The sequence below is a fragment of the Rissa tridactyla genome, chromosome 13 (genome assembly GCF_028500815.1).
Source record: "Rissa tridactyla isolate bRisTri1 chromosome 13, bRisTri1.patW.cur.20221130, whole genome shotgun sequence".
In the NCBI taxonomy this organism is placed as follows: domain Eukaryota; kingdom Metazoa; phylum Chordata; class Aves; order Charadriiformes; family Laridae; genus Rissa; species Rissa tridactyla.
Window position 1 is genome coordinate 12,756,054 of NC_071478.1, and position 20,813 is coordinate 12,776,866.

Sequence of the window (20,813 nt, forward strand, 5' to 3'; positions counted from 1 at the left end):
TAACAAAAGAGGGAAAGGCATGACAATGATGTGTTGTAGGAAGCAATCAGGAGAAATCAAGGGCATTGCTTATGTCATAGGTTTGTTAAGTAAATCTCCTATATGATTCTAAGAACTGGGATCAGGCTGCAGGGAAGGACCAGCTAACTCCTTCTCCCATCATGGCCTCTGAATCCTTGATTTGGGGGAGAAATGCCTGTCTGACTGCAAATCTGGCCGCAGGTTTGGCTGCGAGCGTGTGACTGTGACAAGATAACAGGCGACTGAGAGTTTAATTCCATTAAAAGCCAGCCCCACCTTGCTTCCTGTCCCTAACTGTGGCTGATCTCCAGTGCTTAGAACAAATGAGAAAAACCCTTAGATGCCAGAAATATGCATCAAGTGGTGAAAAAAAAATTCTTCTTGTCCTTTGCAGGTGACTAGCAAGAAGCCCTAAGGCATAAGATAAATACATTATAAATCTAGGGCTAACCAAATATACCAAAATATCTAATAAAAATAAATACCTAATTGAAAAAATTGCTTATAATATAATTTTTTGCCTGCCTCGGGTCCTCTCTTAGACTGGAGTAAGGACCTAAAGCAGCCTGACTACTTATGATACAAAATTTAGGTTAATACAAAATACTTGCTAAACCAGAACCTAGAGAGATATTCACAGGCAAGGCTGACAGTGCGACTAGTACCAAATCTCAGTTGGTGGTATTAGGGTTTTTTAAATTATTTATCAGCATGTAATAGATGTAATCCTAGTAATTCTTGAATTTTGGCCTGTGAGGCTTTGGTAGATGGTCGAAATCTTTTCTGTAAGTTCCTAAGGAATGGTATTTTTCAAGATTTTAAAAAATTATTATTACTTTAAAATTTGACAAGAATTCATGATTGTCATTATAAAATACTGAGAGTTAAAATGTGCCATTCTTCCAAAAAGAAGGACTACGGCTTTCTTCCAACAGTTTGTCGGGTTCTGGTAAACTCTTTCACCAAAGATAGATTAAAGAGGAAGCAGAGGATGAACATACCAAAAATATGCTTTGCTTCAGCTAGCTCTATTCACAGATTGATGGTATCACTGTTTGTTTTTGGTTGGTTTTTTTTTAGGCCTGAGCAAGCATTTACGAGGGGGCGGAAGGTACAGATGAGTATAATGCTAAAAAGAATAGAGCATGAGGGACGGGGGATGAGATTATAGGCATGTTGTGTGGGGGCCAGGATTAGGACAGATGGTGTTAATCGTTGTGAGAAGGCAGAAGCACAGGTGAGTTGGGGGTTTATGAGCAGCATAAAAGGACAAAGGAAGGTATGAGGTATGATGCACAAGAGAGGTTAAGATACAAATTCAATACCTCAGAATCATATAGCTTTTCCTATACTAACACTTTTTTCTTCTTCATCTCAGCCACATTAAGACTGGAGGAGCTTTTCCACAGTTAGCACCATTTCTGATAATTCTGCTGGTTGAGGCTGTTGCTGATCTAGCTGTGAAATCACCAGCTAGTCAGCTGTAAGTTAACTTGGTTTTTAGTCACACAGGCAGTGCTTCTTCTGAAAGTAAATTGGCACAGCTAGTGCTATCAGTGCTTGGTACTATGGGCTTGGCTTTGGGGTATTTTTTTATCTTTTATTGGAATTTTCTTGTTGATGTATGTTGGTTACCTTTTGTTAATCTTTTTTTCACACTTCAGAGGAAACAGCAGAAACTGCTCTGTTGTGCTAAGAGAATTGATCCAGATGTAGCAGTTAACTAAATGAAATATTCTGCGACGGTACCAAGCTGAACGATAGCTTTGCATCATGGCTTTTGATGTTGGATTGAGTGTGTTTAATTTCTGAGATGATGCTGACTGAGGAAGAATATAAGTGCCCCAGCACTGTGGGTATTTTCCACCTTGTCATGCTGTGATGAGAGCTTATATCACCATGACAAGGCTTATTAGATTAGTCGGTATTCCATTTCTCTTGATTTCCTCTGTCTGCCCCCTTTCTGATACTTTGAAGGTTGTATGGATGTTCATGAAGTTGTTGTAATATAATTTGTACACAGGAAAGCATTACTGGGAAAGGATGTCTCTTAAAAACTGTGTGTCGAGGGCTAACTGAAATCAGCTTCCCTTGGGGATAAGATGTGCTCTTTCCATGGCAGGAGAATCATCGTGTCACCAGCACATATATTTTTAAGGAATTTCTTCCTCCCTTTGGACAGGGACGAGGAAGAAAGATTGTAGTTCTAGTTTGTAGCCTTCTCTTTCCTTACAAAACTGACACCAGCCCTGAGGAGCAGCTCCCTCTACAGTCACCTAATGAAATTGAAACCTTGCTCGGTGGGAGTCTCCTGTGCTCCGTCCCGTCCCATCCCTCCTGGCTGAACAAGGCGGCTGTGCAGAGCTCGGTATCCTCTTGCCTGAAGCTGTCCTGTTACTTCCAGGGTTGCAGTGCAGATGGATGCTCTAAGCTGGCTGGCTAGGAGAAATTTTTGAAATGCAAAATGGTGGCTGGGATATTAGGCTCTGGTTCTTTTAATAGCAAATAAAATAAATAGGCAAAAATAAAAAATAAAATGAGCCCCGCTGGGGAGGTGAAATAGAAGGAGCAAATAAAAGCAGGTCTGTGGGAACTGGCTAGAGTTTTCTTAGGTAATGCCTCAGATTTGAAAAGAAGAAAAGTAAAAAGGTGATGGCTAATGTTGAAACTATAATTAAAAAAAAAAAAAGAAAATAATTGCTTTAGCCAGTACAGTTCAGACCTGTAAAGCTGAATTTTTATTATAAAAAGATTTTCAGACTCAGTACGTATCTCAGTACACATTTGCAGCTATTTACATATATTTGATTAACATTTTAAAGCAGATTCCTTCGTGTCTTTTTTAGTTAATGTGAGCTTTAATTTGTATTTTTAGACTGCTTTTCTCAACTATTCATTTTTAGCCTTGTTTGTACACCCAGCTGTTATGGGATTTAATATGCATCTTTCTCAGATGGTTGCCTTTTCTCTGTAGGAGTATAGACGTGCTTTATAAATTGAATTTTAAATATGATAATCTAATGGATCAGATTGATTGGACCAGGACTAAAGGAAATCACTTTTAACATTTGTTTTTTATTATGTTCTGATCATATCTGTAATGCTGACATGCAGGATTCTTTCTTCCAAGTTTTTCCACATCCGGTTCCTGAAGAAATATTAATATTTGTCCTTTCAAGGCAGAATTGGTGGATTTTGCTATGTTTGTTTGCTAATATCAAAACAGTGTTTCCTAATGACTGCTTGAGATGGTGGTACTGAAGATCGATTTTGATGAATATATGTTGCTGCAGCATTTTCATAAAAACCCGTGTCTCTTTTTTTTTTTGGTGACTATCCTACATGTCTATTTGGATTAAGGAATAGATTTTTCTCAGAAAATGGTGGTGATGGAATCAAACTTTCCTTGGTGTTAAGAAGAGACTGTGCTGCTGTGTGTGGGTGTATGGCTATATGCAGAGAGCTGCTCAAAGCTCATTTCTCTCCATGGGGATAACTGGCTGCATACCAAACTGTGGCCAGGAGAAGCAGAAAGCAATGTGTGGGCAGACTGTATGATCTTTTATTAGCACCTTCATTGTACTTTGGCGTTTTCATCTATCAGTTAACACTGGTTCCATCATTAACTGCTTAAATATCTAGTTTGAATCATTTTATGCGAGGGAGAATGTGATTTTTTAAAATTATGTTTTGATGCGTGTACTTAATTTTTTGGTTGCAAATTACATATTTAAAACTGCAAAGACTAAAAATATGCCCCAAAACATTGAGTGGCTTCCTATCCTTTTCTATAATGAATTTAGACTAACAGGAATTGTAAACTTCTTAAATGTTGAGTCCCAATTAGACAGAAAGCTTAAGAACATGTAAATATTTTCCCCGGTTTTTCTGGAGTCAAATTGTTTTGAATAGTACAGTTAAGTTGTGTCTCACGAAAGAAATTACTTATAAGTGGAACTCTGAAGTTCTGCAGTGTGACTAATCATATTGATATTGATTTTGAGTTCATAGGGATCGTATGAATTGGGTTAGGAAAGTTTCAGTTTAATTTTGATTCACAGAAGGTAACTAAGGATGTTAAATGCTTCTTCCTGTGGTGCAGATTATTACATGCTAAAGTTTTTAGGGCTTTTGTACTTTGATGATAATTTAAAAATCTGTTTAAAAATGAAGGACAAAATAAAAAGCAGTTCTCTGAAAATTTGTTATCTTTCCAAATGGTTACGTTGACTTTATGCTTTGTTTTTGTTACGCTTATGAATTCCTACAAGTTATGCAAAAATGTTGCTGTGATTTATTGTTTTTCATTCTGACATTTCCATAGCTGATGGAAAATACTGATATTGTAACTAGAAGTACACATGGATTATTTAATAACGATATACTGTCACCAGATTTTACGGTATGTTTGATCAGAAATGATGGCTGTTAGGTGGTGATTGCTGGACCTTTCTTTTATCCTGGTATCAGTAAGTACCCAATGACTTTGTCAAGGCTGCATAAGTGCAGATTTCTGTACCCACTACCTATATTCATGTGCTGTTTGGCTTTGCTCTTTTAGATCTGTTTTTTCAAGTGTGGATTCTCCAGCCAAGGTCAGCTCCATGGAAAAGAAACTTCTTCTCAAGAGCAAAGAACTCCAAGAGGCCCAGGACAAGTGTCACAAGGTATTTATTTATGCGATTGGCCATCTCCATTGCTCCAGGAACCTGCAACCACTGTATGTCCAGGGATCTGTCAGATGCTGCTGATCATCCAGACTCGTGGTGGGCAAAGTGCTTTTCCTTCAGTGAGGTGGCTTCCTGTCCAGTACGAAGGGAGATGAATTTAGGCCATGCTGTTGCTCTAGATACTTTTATCTTAACAAGAAGCGGCTCTGGATTTTAAACAGCGTGATAGACGACTGCTTCTTCCTGCAGGCCGTGCCTCTTCATCACACGCACAATTACAGCAGTACGGTTCTGAGGTTCTCTTCCTAACTCATCAGCTTCTACTTGCATAACTGTTGTCACGTCACTGGTTATGGTGAACATCTTATAACAGTTGCTGTGCTCCAATAAAGGGAACCCGGTGGAGTCTTTTAAAACTTACTGCTTGTTTGAGACTTTTATGAGAGTTCGATTACTTTTCTCCCTGCTCTCTTCTGGATTTGACCATTTGCTCCTGACAAGGAGATGGGGGGAAACCATCTTCTGGTCCAGCATGGATTTGGGATAAGGTTAAAGTGATCCATCTCTGCAAGTCAGGTGAAAAATGATTGTGTCTTCTTTGCTAACTGGGGTTCGAAGAATGACTGAATATGAACAAGCAGCTTGAATGAATGGGGTGACTTAGACTTACTACTTGTCCTTAAGAAGAACTGTGCATTCCTGGAGCAGAGACAATGGTATCGGAATTTAAACACCATTTGGAGAAATATAGCTAGAAGTCTCTTGGAGACAAATTCCTTACAAACAGAGCTCTAAAAGTAGCAGTTAACAAAGCTTTTGAAGCCCCCTTTATAACCTCTTGATATTTATTGCAGATGGAGCAGGAAATGACGCGGTTGCACCGGAGAGTGTCAGAGGTGGAGGCTGTACTTAGCCAAAAGGAGGTGGAACTGAAAGCCTCTGAGACCCAGCGATCCCTCCTGGAGCAGGACCTGGCCACCTATATCACAGAATGCAGTGTGAGCCCTTACACCAGTCGTTTCAGCTCTGAAGGCTTGAAATCTGGTGGTCTTTGCCTTTCTCTTCCATCATGGTTTCAGTGGGGTACTTGATGGAGAGAAAATAATATGTGAGAGGATATCTGTGGAATAAGGACCCCTGAATTGTTTGCAGAGGCTTGCGTGATTCAAACTTTGTTTCATGGTCATGTGCTTAGAACATACAGGAATAACTTCTTTCCTGATCTTGCTGAAACTATTTGTGATGTTTGTCTCACAGGCTGTGCTAGAACACGCTTGAGTTTGACTTCTTGCAGGTTTCTTAGCCAGAGGAGGATGGGGCCTAATCAATACCTAGCCAGAAATCTTCAGGGATAAATAAGAGGATTAGGAAACCATGATGTTGCCTCCATCTGTGGTATTCTGAGTTCAGACTGATCCAGTTCCCCAGCATAACGTCAGGGATGATGCTAGGACAGGTGCTATTTTTCAGATAGAAGATAAAAATGAGGCCTTAAAACTGTGTCTTCAAAGATCATTTGGCATTTTTTATGGGAGCTGGAACGTCTGCTCAGTTGTCCTGGCAAGATGCTAGCGAGGATCTTTTCATTCTAGTTAATACTCTTAGTATTTTCAGTTGGATATAATATTCTGTTTCCTTTCTTGCACCAAGAACAAAAATCCAGATAATACTCTGTTTCAGAGAATTGAAAAGCATTTCTGATGGGTTGGTTTGTTGGGAAGCAGATCTTAAAACAAGGCTGAGTGATTTTCCTATACCAGATGCTACTAGGGTAAATAAAATGAAGTTTGTATCTTTCTGTTCAAGAATAATATACAGTTGATAGGAGGACCACTAGTCTGTCAAAATTTGCAGGTAAGGTATGTGGTGAGGTACAGAAGCAGCTCTTCTGTTCTTTGTAGAAGTTTAACGGTGATTAAAGAATTTAACTCACTTAACAGCAACAAGAAAAATGAGTAGGCCTGTTAGTAACATGAAGTTGAAGGATTGTATCTAGGTTGTGAATTAATAGTGGTAGATAAAATATAGATAAATGCTGTCAATAATGGATGCCTTTTGTGATCTCTGTTTGGTTTTTGTCTCTAAACCTGATGTGACAAAGTAGAGATTTGAACTAAGATTTCAGTGTAGTAAACAGTGTTTGTAATGTGGGCTGTTTCTATCCAGACAGAAGCAGCACTGGCCATGAATTTCTTTAGGGTTCCATCATTGGTGCGTTGGTTTTTTTGATGCCTCACTGCAGTCAAGGAGGCATTGGTATAGCTAAAGACCTTTATTATACAGCCATCTGAAAAACCGAAGACTGTGTCTTGAACATTTTGCTTTCTGCAGAGCTTAAAGCGAAGCCTGGAGCAGGCACGGATGGAGGTGTCTCAGGAAGATGATAAGGCACTACAGCTACTTCACGATATCAGAGAGCAAAGCCGAAAACTGCAAGAGATCAAAGAACAGGTATACCTGCTTCTCCGGGGAGCAGAGTGGCTATCTACAAATAGGCACTCTTGGCATATTCTGTCTCTGTTGCCAGGATTAGGTTTTATGTTGGTAGGCTGTGATGACTCCCAATCTGCTTGTTTTCATATGGTTTCTTAAACAAAATGGGAAGCAATAAAATTATACTTTTGTGTATATTGCAAGTAAGCACAAACTCCAAACTTTGAGTTTTTCTTTTCCTAGTCCTGAGGGTGGTTTTTCTATAAAATCATCGTAGGAGAATGTCGCAATGCTTTAGTAATGAGTTGCATTAGAAATGAACCATCCACTATAAATGGTCAAGCTATGCAAATCCCACAACAAGTTCATGAATCTTCACCTGGGAGAGAACTGAGCTAACCTTAATTTTGTGGTTTTGTTCCCCCACCCTTCTTTCATATCCGGACCTTTAAAATGCTTAATTGTCTTTCAAAATGGAATCTGTGTTGCCTAACTGTTCTTTTCCTAATTTAACCTCTTCGCAAATAGATGTTCATAATTTTTTCCACCGGAAGAATGTTGAAAATTCATTAATCTGTTCATAAGGAAAAAAAATGTCAAAATGAAATGAAAATATGGTGACAAATGTGGACATTTTTAGGACTTTAAATGGTCTACAAAACAGAACCCATTCAGTTTTATGAATTAATAGCAACACGTTGTATTGAGAAAAAGAAATTGAAATTTGCCATGGCGTTCAAACAATTCTTTGCAATTATCTGTTGTTTTTCACCTTCAGAGCACTTAACAAACATTAACTGCCTAATTTCGTAGTGTTTGAGACAAGGAAGCCCAGAAACCTTGGTAATAATTCTCCAGACATGAGCAGCTCTTGTGTAAAAAGTAATGAAATGCAAAAACAACCCTCTGGATGTAGCAGGCCTCCATAGACTTCTCTACAGCATTTTTCTGGATTGTTCTTTTATGTAATACAAGGGATATAAAACTCTGTACTCTGTGTTTTGGTAGCAAAGTTGCTTTAGGTACTGAAATGTGGAACATTTTTTGGCAATGATAAATATCAATAGATTCTTAGGCAGTACAGACGCATGTAACAGAGGAAAAATAATGCAAGTAATTTGTAATCAAATATTTTGTCCCAGAGTCTTTTAATTTGGCTTGTGAAGATTCACAAGGACGTAAAAATGCTGCTTAGGTCAACAAATGGATCTGTAATGTCCTGCCGACTTTCAGATCTGGGGCGGGGGTTTCTGAGCTACCTGAAACCCATGTGCAAGAACAGTGCAACAAAATATGCAGAGAAGTTTTTGCTGACTCATTCCAGCAAGTGGGCCTGAGCCATTGAAGACTTGGATCATTATTTTTAAGTCAGACGGAACTGGGAGGTGAGATGGAAGAGTCACTTAGAGTTTTGCTGTTGAAAACATGAAACTTGAGAGAGAGCCAGTAAAATTAGCAGCCAATCAGAATCTTCAAAACCCAATAATTAGGCATTTGGTATTTTCAGGGCAAGGCTGTAGGTTCAATTTAACCCCAGGTACTTGAATAGAAGACCGTGGTGGGTTTGTGGGCTTCTTTGTTTGGGGTGTGTGTTTGCTTTTTGTTTGGGTTTCAGTTTTTCTGTTTTTGTTTGTTTGTTTGTTTTTTGGTTGGTTGGTTTTTTTAACTAAATCTGCGTTCTGGTCATTACTTGATGAAGACCCATATGAATGGATGAACTTGCAAAAATCAGAATCTATGTTTTTTCAAAAGGCCTGCTCATTTGTATGCAGCTACCCTGATGTGATTTGCTTCAGGTATATGCCCTGAGCTTTGCCTGTCCATTAATATACTATTAAGTACATCTTGACAGTTTTAAAACTATGACAAATGCATACGTGACAGGTATTGTTCTGGGTCACCTTGAGTGATGTGGCCTGTTCCTCTGACCTGACCGTGAGATTTATTCAAAGACAGTCTTGCAAATGTCAAGAAACAAGAAAAAACTGAAAATTACTAATTATCTCCTCTTCTTCTTTTCTCCTTCCCTGTTCTCCTGCCTTCCCAAATACTAATTTTCACAGTGGCAACTGTAGTCATACCTGTGATTCTTTGGTCAAGTGTTTGCTGATATAAAAGCCAAGTATTTTAGGAAGTCTTAACAAATTATGATTTCTGAGCAGAACATGTATTCCTTCAAACCGTTCTGCCTTTTTTATTCACAAACATCTTTGTATGAAACAAATATTTGAGTTAATGTATGCTCACGTATTATAAAAAGGCTCTAATTCTTTTCAGCAAGAAAACAAGATCATCCGTAGAGAAACCAACTGAAAAGAAGAGAGTAGGTCCCCCTGTCTGCCCTACAAACTGGAGAACCAATTTGGGGATTACAAACCAAAGAGCCATTCTGCCCTGCTGCCTATAACGGATAGTAAAGCAATCTGTTAAAGGCCCAGCTTCTTTAAATATCAGCATAAGCTCTCCACGTTGCTTGAGAATCACAGGCTGACATTAGGGTCAGTGTTCATGCAATCACTTGTCTAACTAAAGACAGCAGCTGGTTGGAAGGAGCGATGACAAACTTGATTTTGTCATGAGACAGTTACTCTTTTGAATATGGGGGTAGTCAGGCATATTGTAAGATATTAAAATGGAAAGAAAGATAGACTCCCCCACTGTCAGTCCTTCATAATCTTTTTTGCTAGCTCTTGATGTGCAGGTTTTCTACTCGTTCTCAGCTTCATAAAAAATACTTTTTTGGGGTTTTTTGGGGGACTCTTTTTGTTTAGAGTAATTTTATAAAATATATTCTTACAGGACTTAATGAATGCTACATAAACGTAATTAAATTCTTTTTTTCCAGTGAGGATACAAGAAGCAATCTCACGAGCTAGTCTCAGTTTGAATACCCAGTGCCATTGAGATAGTCAATTCAAATGTTCTTTTCTTCTCCCACCTTCCCCATCCAAATGCCCTATCTTGTAGGGCCTTATTTCTGCCTATATATCTTCTATTTGGCAAATAAGAGCAAATATCTTCTATTGGCAATGTAATTTTTAGGCATTTTTTTGTAAGTTAATATTTGATTTTAGGTTGTCTCCCATACATAGGAATAGGATTCTTTTTAACTCTGTCAAGAGAAAATAACTGATGGCTAGAAGCCACAGTATGCTACCCCTCTGCTTCTCCTTCTTTCCTTTTACCCAAGCTGTGCAGATCTGTGGTAATTGTCATGTTATCAGCCTGAGAAAATATATCTTGAGGGAGCACCTGGGCATTTAGTAGAGACATCAACTCAAAGGCACATTTCTGTTTCAGAAATTAGAAATGTAAGTAATTTTTATCATTTGTATGTAGATGTATGTCTGTGTTTCTGCAGTGAAGCCACTCTCAAAAAGGCAGTGTTTTGACTTTTCTGAGGTGTTGACTCGAAATTGTCAAGACTGAAACCAGAATACCCTGGATATGTTATTTTATTTAGCTTTTATTGTTTTATTTTGTGTGTTAGTTTTCTTCCACATGTTCTTAAATGCTCCTCTTGCCTGCAGTCAGTATTCTGGGATCAGCGGCTCCAATTATTTCCCCTTTTGCCTCTAAAATGTGGTACCTTTTCCTTCCACCACAACTACAGGAGTATCAAGCTCAAGTAGAAGAAATGAGGTTGATGATGAATCAATTAGAAGAGGATCTTATTTCAGCTCGCAGGCGTAGTGATCTTTATGAATCGGAGTTGAGAGAGTCACGACTGGCAGCTGAAGAATTCAAACGTAAAGCTACGGAATGTCACAACAAATTGCAAAAGGTAGTTTAGGCTTCATGGGAGAGGCGGGCTTGAATTTCTAGTGCTGTTTCACACACACACACACACACACAAGTTGTGTGTGTGTCCTCAAAAGATTAGCATCGTTTGTACAACCGATACAAAACGTCTTCAATTGTACATGCAAATAACGTAACTTATGTTTTGTGTAACTACTTGTGTTTAAATTGCATGAGGTGATGAGTGTACTACAACTTTTCCTGAGACTTTTATATATTTTATATTTAAGTTACAGGTTAAAGATCAAGGAAAAAATGAATCGGGAGAGTTGTATTGCAAATTGGAGAAGGTATGCTACTTCTATGTCCTGGAGTTTGCTTCCTGGGTCTGGATATCCTGTTGTTAATGGATTGTGTTCAGAAGCTAGGCAAGGACAGGCCATTATGTGTAATCTGAGTTTGGAGTTAGGTTAGTGATACATAACGGTTTTCTTTATAAATAAAAAATAGCAAATAAAAAAATAAAAAGAATTCTGAGTATTGTTACACTGAACAATCTACTTGGTGGCCAAAATATGAAACCAACCAGAAGTTAGTAAAATGGGAGTAGATTTGCCAAGGAGCATTTTGGTGTGTTGGAATTTATAGGGAGAAACAAAGTTTTTTTGGAAGCAAATTAAAATAAGTATGGAGAGAGCATGTTTTCCTTTTTGTTTTTTTTATGAAACTCTTTGCCCCCCTCTTTTCATTTAACTGTAGATCAATACAGAGCAGCAGGCCAAAATCCAGGAGCTGCAGGAAAAGCTGACAAAGGTAATGTCTGGGTGGTGAAAGTGAGTTTTCCACGAGATTTTCCAGTGAAACCTTAATGCAGAGGAGGGATGCACTTTGTTTGATCCTCAAAAATAGTATTAGTCATAGCATGGGTGATGATAAGGAAAAGGGGGTGGGAACTGGTATCTGAAATCATTGGTGTTCTCAATATGCTTTCGGCTCTTGAGACATGTCAACAGTGTTTATTTTTACAAATGAAGCTGAGTCAGAACTGGAGTAGCGTAGAGAAATTCTAATTTAAAAGGCCAGTTTGGGCACGCCGTATGCAATACACTGGTCCCTTGCTTCCGAAGACAGGGTTCAGATATTTTTAACTCACTAGTAAAATACATATTTGGCTTAATTTAGTCTCTCAGTATACTCGGTTTTAATTGCAAAATCACTTTCCAGTTCAGTTATTCACAGTAAAAATGTTGAATGATAAGGGTTCACAACAGAATTAAAATACCTTTGCAATGTTTGCTGAAGGAAGTACATAATATCTAATGTTTGCAGCCGTGGTCAGCCTGTCACTTATCAGGACTGTAAGAACAGTAGGGGAACTTCTCTTATTGGGATCTTTCAGCAGCAAAGTAAGGGGTGGTCATAATAGTCCACTGAGAGAGCTTTTCAAACTTGGCACCGGCTGAGAGATGGCTTTTTCAAGGGTTAGTGATCTAGAATATGAATAGGAGGCCAAAATTATGTAGAAATAGTACTTCTAATATTTCAGAACAGTCATGTTTTAATCTCCCCTCCCCTTTTCTCTTTTCATTAATTCTAAGGAATTATCTGTAGGCCAGCAGGTTATTTTAGTTAGAGTATTTTGTGAGCTCTTTCCGTGAACTTTCAGTACATAGAGATGATTAGAAACTTGCAGTATAGCAAGACAAACGTGTAGATTTCTTGGATTTTCATTTTTTTTGTGAAACAGAAAAGAATTCTGTAACAGAAGTTAGAATTTGTATGTTCCTGCACATGTTTGGAGGTGGTCATAATTTTAGACCGCTAGGCCAAAGTTGTGTAGCAATTTTATTCAGAAAGTTGACCATCTTGAGGTTATGAACTTTTCAAATACCGAGTTTTTGTGAGTGTATTTTTCTTATAATACCTTACCCCCCGCCCCGCTTGGACCTTTAGGCTGTGAAAGCTAGCTCAGAGGCAACTGAGCTTCTTCAGAATATCCGTCAAGCAAAGGAAAGAGCTGAGAAGGAGTTAGAGAAACTGCAGAATCGGGAAGACTCTAATGAAAGCATGAAGAAGAAATTGCTCGAAGCGGAGGTGAGTGGAGCATGTCTATCTAGAGTAAATTAGTTATTGGAATGTGTCTCAGTTTAGGAACCCTTATCTGTATGACTCTGAATAGCTTGTATTCCTGTAGTAACTAGTCATAGGAAAGTGATGTTAGACATTAATCCATTTTTAATTAAAAAGCACGTATTTCTTTGAAGAAAACCAAGAGGTTTTTTATTTTCAGTGAGGAGTCAATAAGGACATGTGGTTAGCATAAGGGATTTGAGGCATGATGAGGATTTCAAATATAAAAGACAAGCATATATTGACTGCTTCAGATGACTTTTTCTAGAAACTACTCATTGCTTTGTGATAATGCAGAGTCGGTTAGCCTAAATGGCAGTTAATAATTGCTCTACAGGAACGGCGCCATTCTCTGGAGAACCAGGTGAAGAGACTAGAGACTGTGGAACGGAGAGAAAACCGTCTAAAGGAAGATATTCAAACTAAATCTCAACAGATTCAACAGATGGCAGAAAAAATTCTGGTGAGCAGAGGTGAAAATGAAAGATAAAGGGTAAGAGTTTGTAAGAAAGGGGTAGGAAAGGAACGGAAGACTAGAATTGCATTGAATAAGGTGGAAATTGTTGAATAAAGGGATTTGTTTCTTGTACCAGTCATACTGGAGAAGGCTTAAGTGCTCAAATTCTGTTTGCACCTATAGTTACAAACTCACTCCTGTACCTTTACTTTTAATACTACTTTAAAATTGTAGTTGTCTCAGTGGGAGCACTTTTAAGTCAGCTTGTAATATTTAAATTAATTACCGAATGATGGTTTCAGAAGTAAAACATTCTCAGTATGGCATACTGCAACAATAAAAACATTGATACCTGGGTTTTAAACTAAATTGCAAAGGAATTTAGAGGTCAGATCTACTTGAAATGCTTACATTTTGAAGCAGAGAGAAATTAGTCATCTAAACTGTTCGTCTCCAAAGATAATATTTGTCAGGAATCCATTTTCACCCACATACCTTCTCTGTTAGCAATTTCTTGTTTCTCTCCTTGTTAACCTATTAAGTCTTTATAGCGAGTTGGTACGTCAGTCTAAGTGAACCAAGCAGAGAGTGTCTGTAATCCTTTTACTTCCCTGGGACAGGAAGCATAATTTTATAGCGGAATAATTAAATTAATTTTGTGTTTCTTGTGAGTTCTTTTTCTGTGTTGTCAATACGATAAGGAAAAAAGATTACTTTTTATTGGTAGCAATCCTGAGCAGAGACACACCTGAGGAAGGCCAAATGGAAATGTATAAATAACTGTATTTGGAGTCAACAGGTGACCCATGCTGGTTCCGGGTAGTGGCTGCATCTGTAGACTTTAGTGTAAGAATGCCTCAGTGCTCTCAAGAAAAGGCAGAACCAGTTCTTTAGTAGTGCTGTTTCTTGCAATTGTTTTGATAACATGAGTGCATGGTAAGTGGGAGACTATGGTTTTGCTGGGCACGGAGCCAACTTTATGTTTAGAAATAGTGTAAAACTTCAAATTGTTTCATTAGCCTCTTGTGTATATTTGGAGACTGTTCCATGGTTTTGATTACATCCTCTGTGGAGAGGAAAAACTGGAAGGGAATGCAGAAATACTGACTAATTGTTTTACACCATGGGATATGTTTAGCTCTTCTTGTAGATAGTTTCCATGGAATTCTGATAGAATGTTGGAGAGACACAAAAGTATCTTAAAAGAAAGTCGAACAGGCATTGAAGAAATAGTCCTACAGAGTCTTTCTTAGTCCCTTGCAGCTCTGATTTGGGAGCACAGGGTAATAGTTTTTTTTTTTTTCTCCACTTCTACCCTGTTTTTTCCCTCAAGGTGGTATCTTCAAATACTTTTGACTTTTCCTGGTACAGAAAATGTAGAAAGGCAGGAAGGGAGCTGATGATACAAAATGGCATAGAATAAGGTGGAAATTGTTGAATAAAGGCATTGGTTTCCTCTACACTCATGTAGCAGTACCTGAGAAGTACCTGCTGATCTGCCTGTGGAGAGCTGAATAAGAAGCAAGAAGCAAGTTAGAGAAGCTACTTATTGCTGCTTGAAAGTTTAAATCATTGCTATGATGCTAATAACAAAGGTAGTGCTACATAGAGAACAGGGAGTGAGAATTGGAATGGTAAGAGATTACCTTTTTAAGCCCACACTGGCTGTTAAGTGCCATGGCAGAAACTGGTGAAGCTTCTGCTACAATATGAGCAGTCTGATGCTGGTAGCTTTGAAGCTGCTGCTGATCTGGTTGTCTGATTCCCTGCCAGGACCTGAAACATGTGGGCTTCTGGGGGAGGTGAGTTGTCCCTCTTGTTGCTGGGAGACATATTTCAATTGCAAAAAGCAGCAATCTCCATTCCTTGCAGAAGTGTCGGGTACTAGGCACTGTAGATGACCTACTTTTGGTGAACCTCCTCTTTGATTCTCACTTCTGGAAAAGGAGGTCTATTGCAATTACTGGAGCAAAAAAATCTTTGTATGTTTTCAAGACGAGGAAAACCAGAAAAGAGAATATGAAAAGAGCTAAAGTAGAAATATCAGGATATTTTCCTGTGCTATGCAGTAGTGAAGGCAGACAGGAGGCGTGGATGCATCCCCCAAACCTGTACTTGTCTATGCAAGAGTCAGTCCAGTGGTAGTGAATGACAGACCTGGATCTGCCCCTTGTTCTAAGGAAATCATTGGAATGGCAAATAGTGACAACGAATGAGCATCAAGTTCTAAGCTCAACTCTTGCGAGGTGTCCTATTGAAAGGTGATTATAAACATACCCTGAGCAAGATAGTCAGACAGCAGAAACAGTGAAGTTCTGAGATGCAAAATTATTTAAGTCCTTACTGTGCATGGCTCAAACTAGCGGATGTGAAGTAAAGAGGTTAAAAATATTCTGGTATGTTCTACCATATATGTATTGCATCCTGCACTTTTCATTTTCGAATCAATTTATAAATAGTTATTCTGACAACGTTTGTCTGAGGAATATAGCAAAGTAAATGCTATTCCCACTCTATGAATGTAAAATGAAAAGCATAGAGAGCAGTGCACCATTATTGAGGTCTTCTGTGAGAAAACAAGTGAGAGACCTTGTTAAAAATAGATCGGAACTTCTTGTAATGCCACTGCAGCTATAAAGTGTTTATAATTGCTTGTTTTCACAAACATCCTTGGCCCATCTTTGGGAATATTTTACTGGGAAATGGAGATTCTCACTGTGAAAGTAGAGATCTTTGTCTTTAGCGGTAGCTGGGTCAGCAACAATATGCAGAGCTTAAAACTGATAATGTGCAGCTCTCATAATGTGTTTTTTTTTTTTACTACAACAGCCCTGGTCTTGGGATTTTTATAGTGTGAAGCTTAAAAAAGAATGAATGAATGTTTGATACCTGTGTAACACATACACACAGCACCTATTATTTCTTGTGGCTGAATTTGAATCTCTGCTGCTTTTAGGAGCTGGAAGAAAAGCATCGTGAGGCTCAGATTGCAGCACAACACCTGGAGTTGCAGCTGAAACAGAAGGAACAATTCTATGAGGAAAAACTCAAAGTAAAAATACCTTCTTATCATCTTCCTACAAGCTTTTGTGGGTAGAATGAGTTCAGGGAAAAACCAGTTGCCTTTAGGCTCTGATTGCTTTGTGTTATGAGTTGCCTTCTTGCCTACCACTAACGGTTCAGAGAGTTTAGTGAAATCTGATTAAGTTTTTCTTCTAGTCCATGCCCTCCTACCTTACCTGTCTTTAGCACTGCATTAAAAGAGGTAGCATTTTGAAATCAGAACTATAGGAATGCAGTTGTTGGTTGTAACTTGACTATTACTGACTAAATAATTCTTGATGCTGTTGGATCTCACATCCTGAAAAAGCCTTCAGTTCCTATTGACGATTTTCTAAGAGTATTCCCACAGCCTACCTGCAAGGTTCAAATTCAGCAAATACGAGAGCATTTCTGAAATTCCCTCTTCTTGGAGCTGTAACATCTGCCAAGAAGCCACAGAAACCACCCACTTTGTTTTTGTCTTTTCCAGGGTAGCATAAGACTTTAACAAACAGTCAGAAATAAAACCACAGACACCATCTAAAATTAGGAAAAACAAATTGGAAAATAAGAGTATGTGCACAGGCTAAGGATTTTTCTAAAGAACCTGCAGTATATCAGCCAATAAGTGCTTTTTTTAAGAATCTTTGCTTCTAATAAGCATAATCTGTTTTCATCAGTCCTCATCTAATATGTTTACCTAGGACTTTAATTCTATATTTCAGCTTAAATGTGAGAGGATATAATATGTAAGAGGAGAGAAGGAATTTCTATGTGAGAAATACAAAGCAGAAAAAGAGAAGTAAGGTTTCCTGGCAGACCAGAGCACGTGGGAATCAGTAAAGAGAGGAGAGTGATAGAAAGCAGGATGATCAGAGGTAGATGTTGGGAAAGGAGAAGTGGTCACATAAAAACTGGAAAAGAGGACAGGGACTGGAAAAAGAACTTAAAGAAAGACAGTGTATTACAGGGACATATGATATGGGGTTTAGTAGGAGGAATCAGGAAGCCAGGTGAAAGAGGCTCAAAGAGATGAACAAGGACATGGGAGTTTATAACTGCAACAGTAAAAAATACCCTGTGGTGTCCAGACTTTGTGACTATGAAAACTTGTCTTTGAAGGAAATGACCTTCAATTTAACAACTGACTTAAAGTTGGACGTACATTCATAACATGCATTTTTAAAAAAATCTAAAAATTAGTTACTTTAGTCCTGTTCCTTATGATGGGTATTTGTGCCACAGAAAGAAGTATTTTACTTTCATTTGGTTTCTCCTACTTGAAGATTTCATGAGGTCTCAATTGCCTTCTCATGCATATCACTCCTGAGCCATATTGTTAGGGCAGCTAAAGGATGTGCACTTCCATATCACCTCTACGATACATATTGGAGTACAGAGGTTTTCTATTTTCTATTGCATTGATCTGGAATATTTCTTGAACATAGTTTAGAGGACTTAAAATAATAATTAAGAAAATCTACAGTATCTCCATGTCTTTATAAAACTACATCATTAAATTCAGTCTTCAGAGATAACTGAGGGAGTGCTCTTTTTTGGAGTTTGCTCTTCCGTGGATTTCATGCAATTGCATCTTGGGTTTAATTTTGCTTGAGATATGATCAATTGCTTAAAAAAAATTCAATTCTTTCTTGATGATTTTCTTTCTGCTTGCCCTTTGCCCAGTGAAACAGATATAATTTAGACAAAAGAAATGTCTTCATTTAGGTGTTGGAAAATCAGATGAAGAAGGATCTTGCAGATAAGGAAGCACTTGAGAATATGCTCAGAAGACATGAAGAAGAAGCCCGTGAGAAATGTAAAGTCCTTGCTGAACAGAAGGCGGTATGTATAGTTGAATTGGAAATCAAAGCATTTTTAAGAGTAGCTTTCTAAGACTCTGATTTCAAGCAATCTTGTTTGAGGTTTTATAGTGCTGCTGGGCTGTTTTGAAAGAAATCCTCTGATTAATACTGACTTTAAAAGACATGTTTTTTTAATTCAAGGTATCTTCAATAATATTTCCTTAAAAGTAGCCATGTTGCGTGCTGCATACTTATAATTTTGTTCATTGATAATATAACGGTTGCTTTCTCCTAATATTAAAGCAGTAGAAAGTAGTTGTAAATAGCTCCAGTAATTGCATCTGTGATGCTCTTTTAGCCATTTGGTTGGTTTTCTTTTACTTCTTTTTGCTTCTAGAAAAAGTTGGTGCTTTTTTTTTTAAACATTGTTTTTATAATCAGTTCTATTGTGCAGTCTCAAAGGCACATTGGTGTGTTTCAGATGATCAATGCAATGGATTCGAAGATTAGGTCACTGGAGCAGAGAATAGTGGAATTGTCTGAGGCCAATAAACTGGCAGCAAATAGCAGCCTTTTTACCCAGAGGAACATGTAAGTATATCAACTGCTGTCATACTGGTCACTACTGAACACTTCTCAGTAAGATCTGTTCTCTTAATGTAAAAGTGGATCTTTTTTTGCAGCCTGCTGTGCTCCTTGCTTGTTTTTCAGTGAAGCAAAAATATGCTTGTTCTTCAAATAGTTGTGGTTCACTGCTTATTTTGTGTTTCCTCAAACATGACTAGGAAAATTGGTTTGCATTACAATGTTTACTTTGGAGCCTTTCCTAAGGCTGGTGCTTCGTGCAGGTTTACCAAACAAGTTAAATAAATACTAATAATTTTAATGTCTAAAATACCTCTGGAGAAGCATGTATTCCTTTTTTGAACATAAATGCTGCTAATAGTTTTGTATTTTCCTTGGTTCTTGTGACAGTTACACGATGTTGAAATTGAAAAGATTAAATACCTTTCTTTCACAAACATTCCATCCTGCCCTGATGAGTGAGAAGACAAGAAAGCAGGATTTTTGATCCAAGAGGTTTTCTACATGTTTGTGAATTGCTGGTTGCAATAGTGAGATATTTTGTTACTGAAATGGGCAGAAGTAACATGAAGTAGGGGATACCCCAGTTTCAGCTTCAGAATGCTGCTTCAATTAATTTTTGTTCCTTCCTAACCCAGATAGCACTTGCATATATCTCTTGCCTTTTTGCCTTCAGCCTCTCTGCAGTTCTCTTGATGACTGGTGTAATAATCAGTTCAGTGGTTTGGGGGTATACTACTGGTCAAGATCTAATGTCATCTTGAATCACTGTGTAATAGGAAATCTTCTGTGTCAGATCTTTCTGTCTGCCTGAGCTTTATTTTGCTTTGGTTTTTAGCTGAGATTCCTTGTCCTTCTAATGATGCTTTTCCTTCGTAAGAGATTTAAAGGCATTCTACTTCAATTATAGGGAAAAGCATGGATTGCTTGATACATCCTGCAAGGTAGGGCTAAAGTAGTATATGCTTTTATTTATTGAGTTAAGCGATTCATCAGCTTTGCCTGTCCACAGAAAGGTTTTCAGTGTCTGTCAGCTGCTGGATGCAATGATAGGTAATGTCTCTGTGAGAAGCGCTTGGACAGATTCACCTATAATACTGAATAGAACCAAGCAAGGACGAATTTTGGCAAAGACTTGCTTTGGTTTTTTTCCTTTTCAGTGGTGATTATGCCTCCAGATATGTAATGGCTCCAATTTTTGTTGTATTTCAAATGTCTGGCAAGTTATTTTAGCCTGAGCAGCCAAAAATATTCACAGAAATAACTGAGAAATTTAATTGCGTTGCTTTATGCTCCAGTTGTATTTACTCCAGATGACCTCCAGTTAATCACCCAGGAAGTTTTTTGAGGCTGCAAAAGCCATAATTTACCTTCAGTCTGAAATAAAACAGAAGTATTGTCTCAGCGTGTACCAGGAAAGCATATGCAAGGTCTAGTATCACAGTCACTGGTGCTGAACTGAGTGTAAGAACTTAGCTGAGGTAGATGCGTTCTCTGAGAGCAGGACGCTTGACTAGAGATCCATAGAAAGCATGAAAAAGAAATAAATTTTGAACATACAGTTTGGAATAGATTATTGAGAGACGTATTGTCAAGTAACATAATTTTGCAGGATTGGTAAAAGATAGTACAGAATTAACAACATTTTTAAGAGATAATTGCTTTATTATGCATGCAGATAGCTAATGAATTTGTGCTGATTTTGTGAATGGTAGTGGTGAAAATGTATAAATCTGTTGTTGGACTGTATTTTGAATCCAGAAAAGCTACAGCTGATCTGAGCATGTCTGAAGAGGAGAACTAGTGATTAAACCCTTCAGAGGAGGGGTGAACTCTGCTAGCTTTTGTTTCATCAGTAGCTGAGGAAGCTAATGATTATCAAGTTCCTGAGAAGATAGCCCAGTACCCAGTAGGAAGTGAAATAACACC

At 38.1% G+C, this 20,813-nt stretch overlaps 1 protein-coding gene across 2 annotated transcripts in view; it reads left to right on the forward strand.

Moving 5' to 3' along the window:
* The window catches only part of CIT (citron rho-interacting serine/threonine kinase), a 141,098-nt gene that overhangs the window by 88,504 nt on the left and 31,781 nt on the right, over positions 1–20,813 (forward strand). Inside the window, exons 17-27 of one of the 2 annotated variants that reach the window (XM_054219220.1) lie at positions 4,583–4,688; positions 5,546–5,689; positions 7,023–7,142; positions 10,738–10,908; positions 11,162–11,215; positions 11,625–11,678; positions 12,819–12,959; positions 13,333–13,458; positions 16,409–16,504; positions 18,223–18,339; positions 18,781–18,890. In XM_054219220.1, coding sequence (XP_054075195.1) covers positions 4,583–4,688; positions 5,546–5,689; positions 7,023–7,142; positions 10,738–10,908; positions 11,162–11,215; positions 11,625–11,678; positions 12,819–12,959; positions 13,333–13,458; positions 16,409–16,504; positions 18,223–18,339; positions 18,781–18,890 — 1,239 coding nt within the window. Of the gene's footprint in view, positions 1–4,582; positions 4,689–5,545; positions 5,690–7,022; positions 7,143–10,737; positions 10,909–11,155; positions 11,216–11,624; positions 11,679–12,818; positions 12,960–13,332; positions 13,459–16,408; positions 16,505–18,222; positions 18,340–18,780; positions 18,891–20,813 lie in introns of both variants that reach the window. The other variant, XM_054219219.1, reaches the window with a different exon arrangement.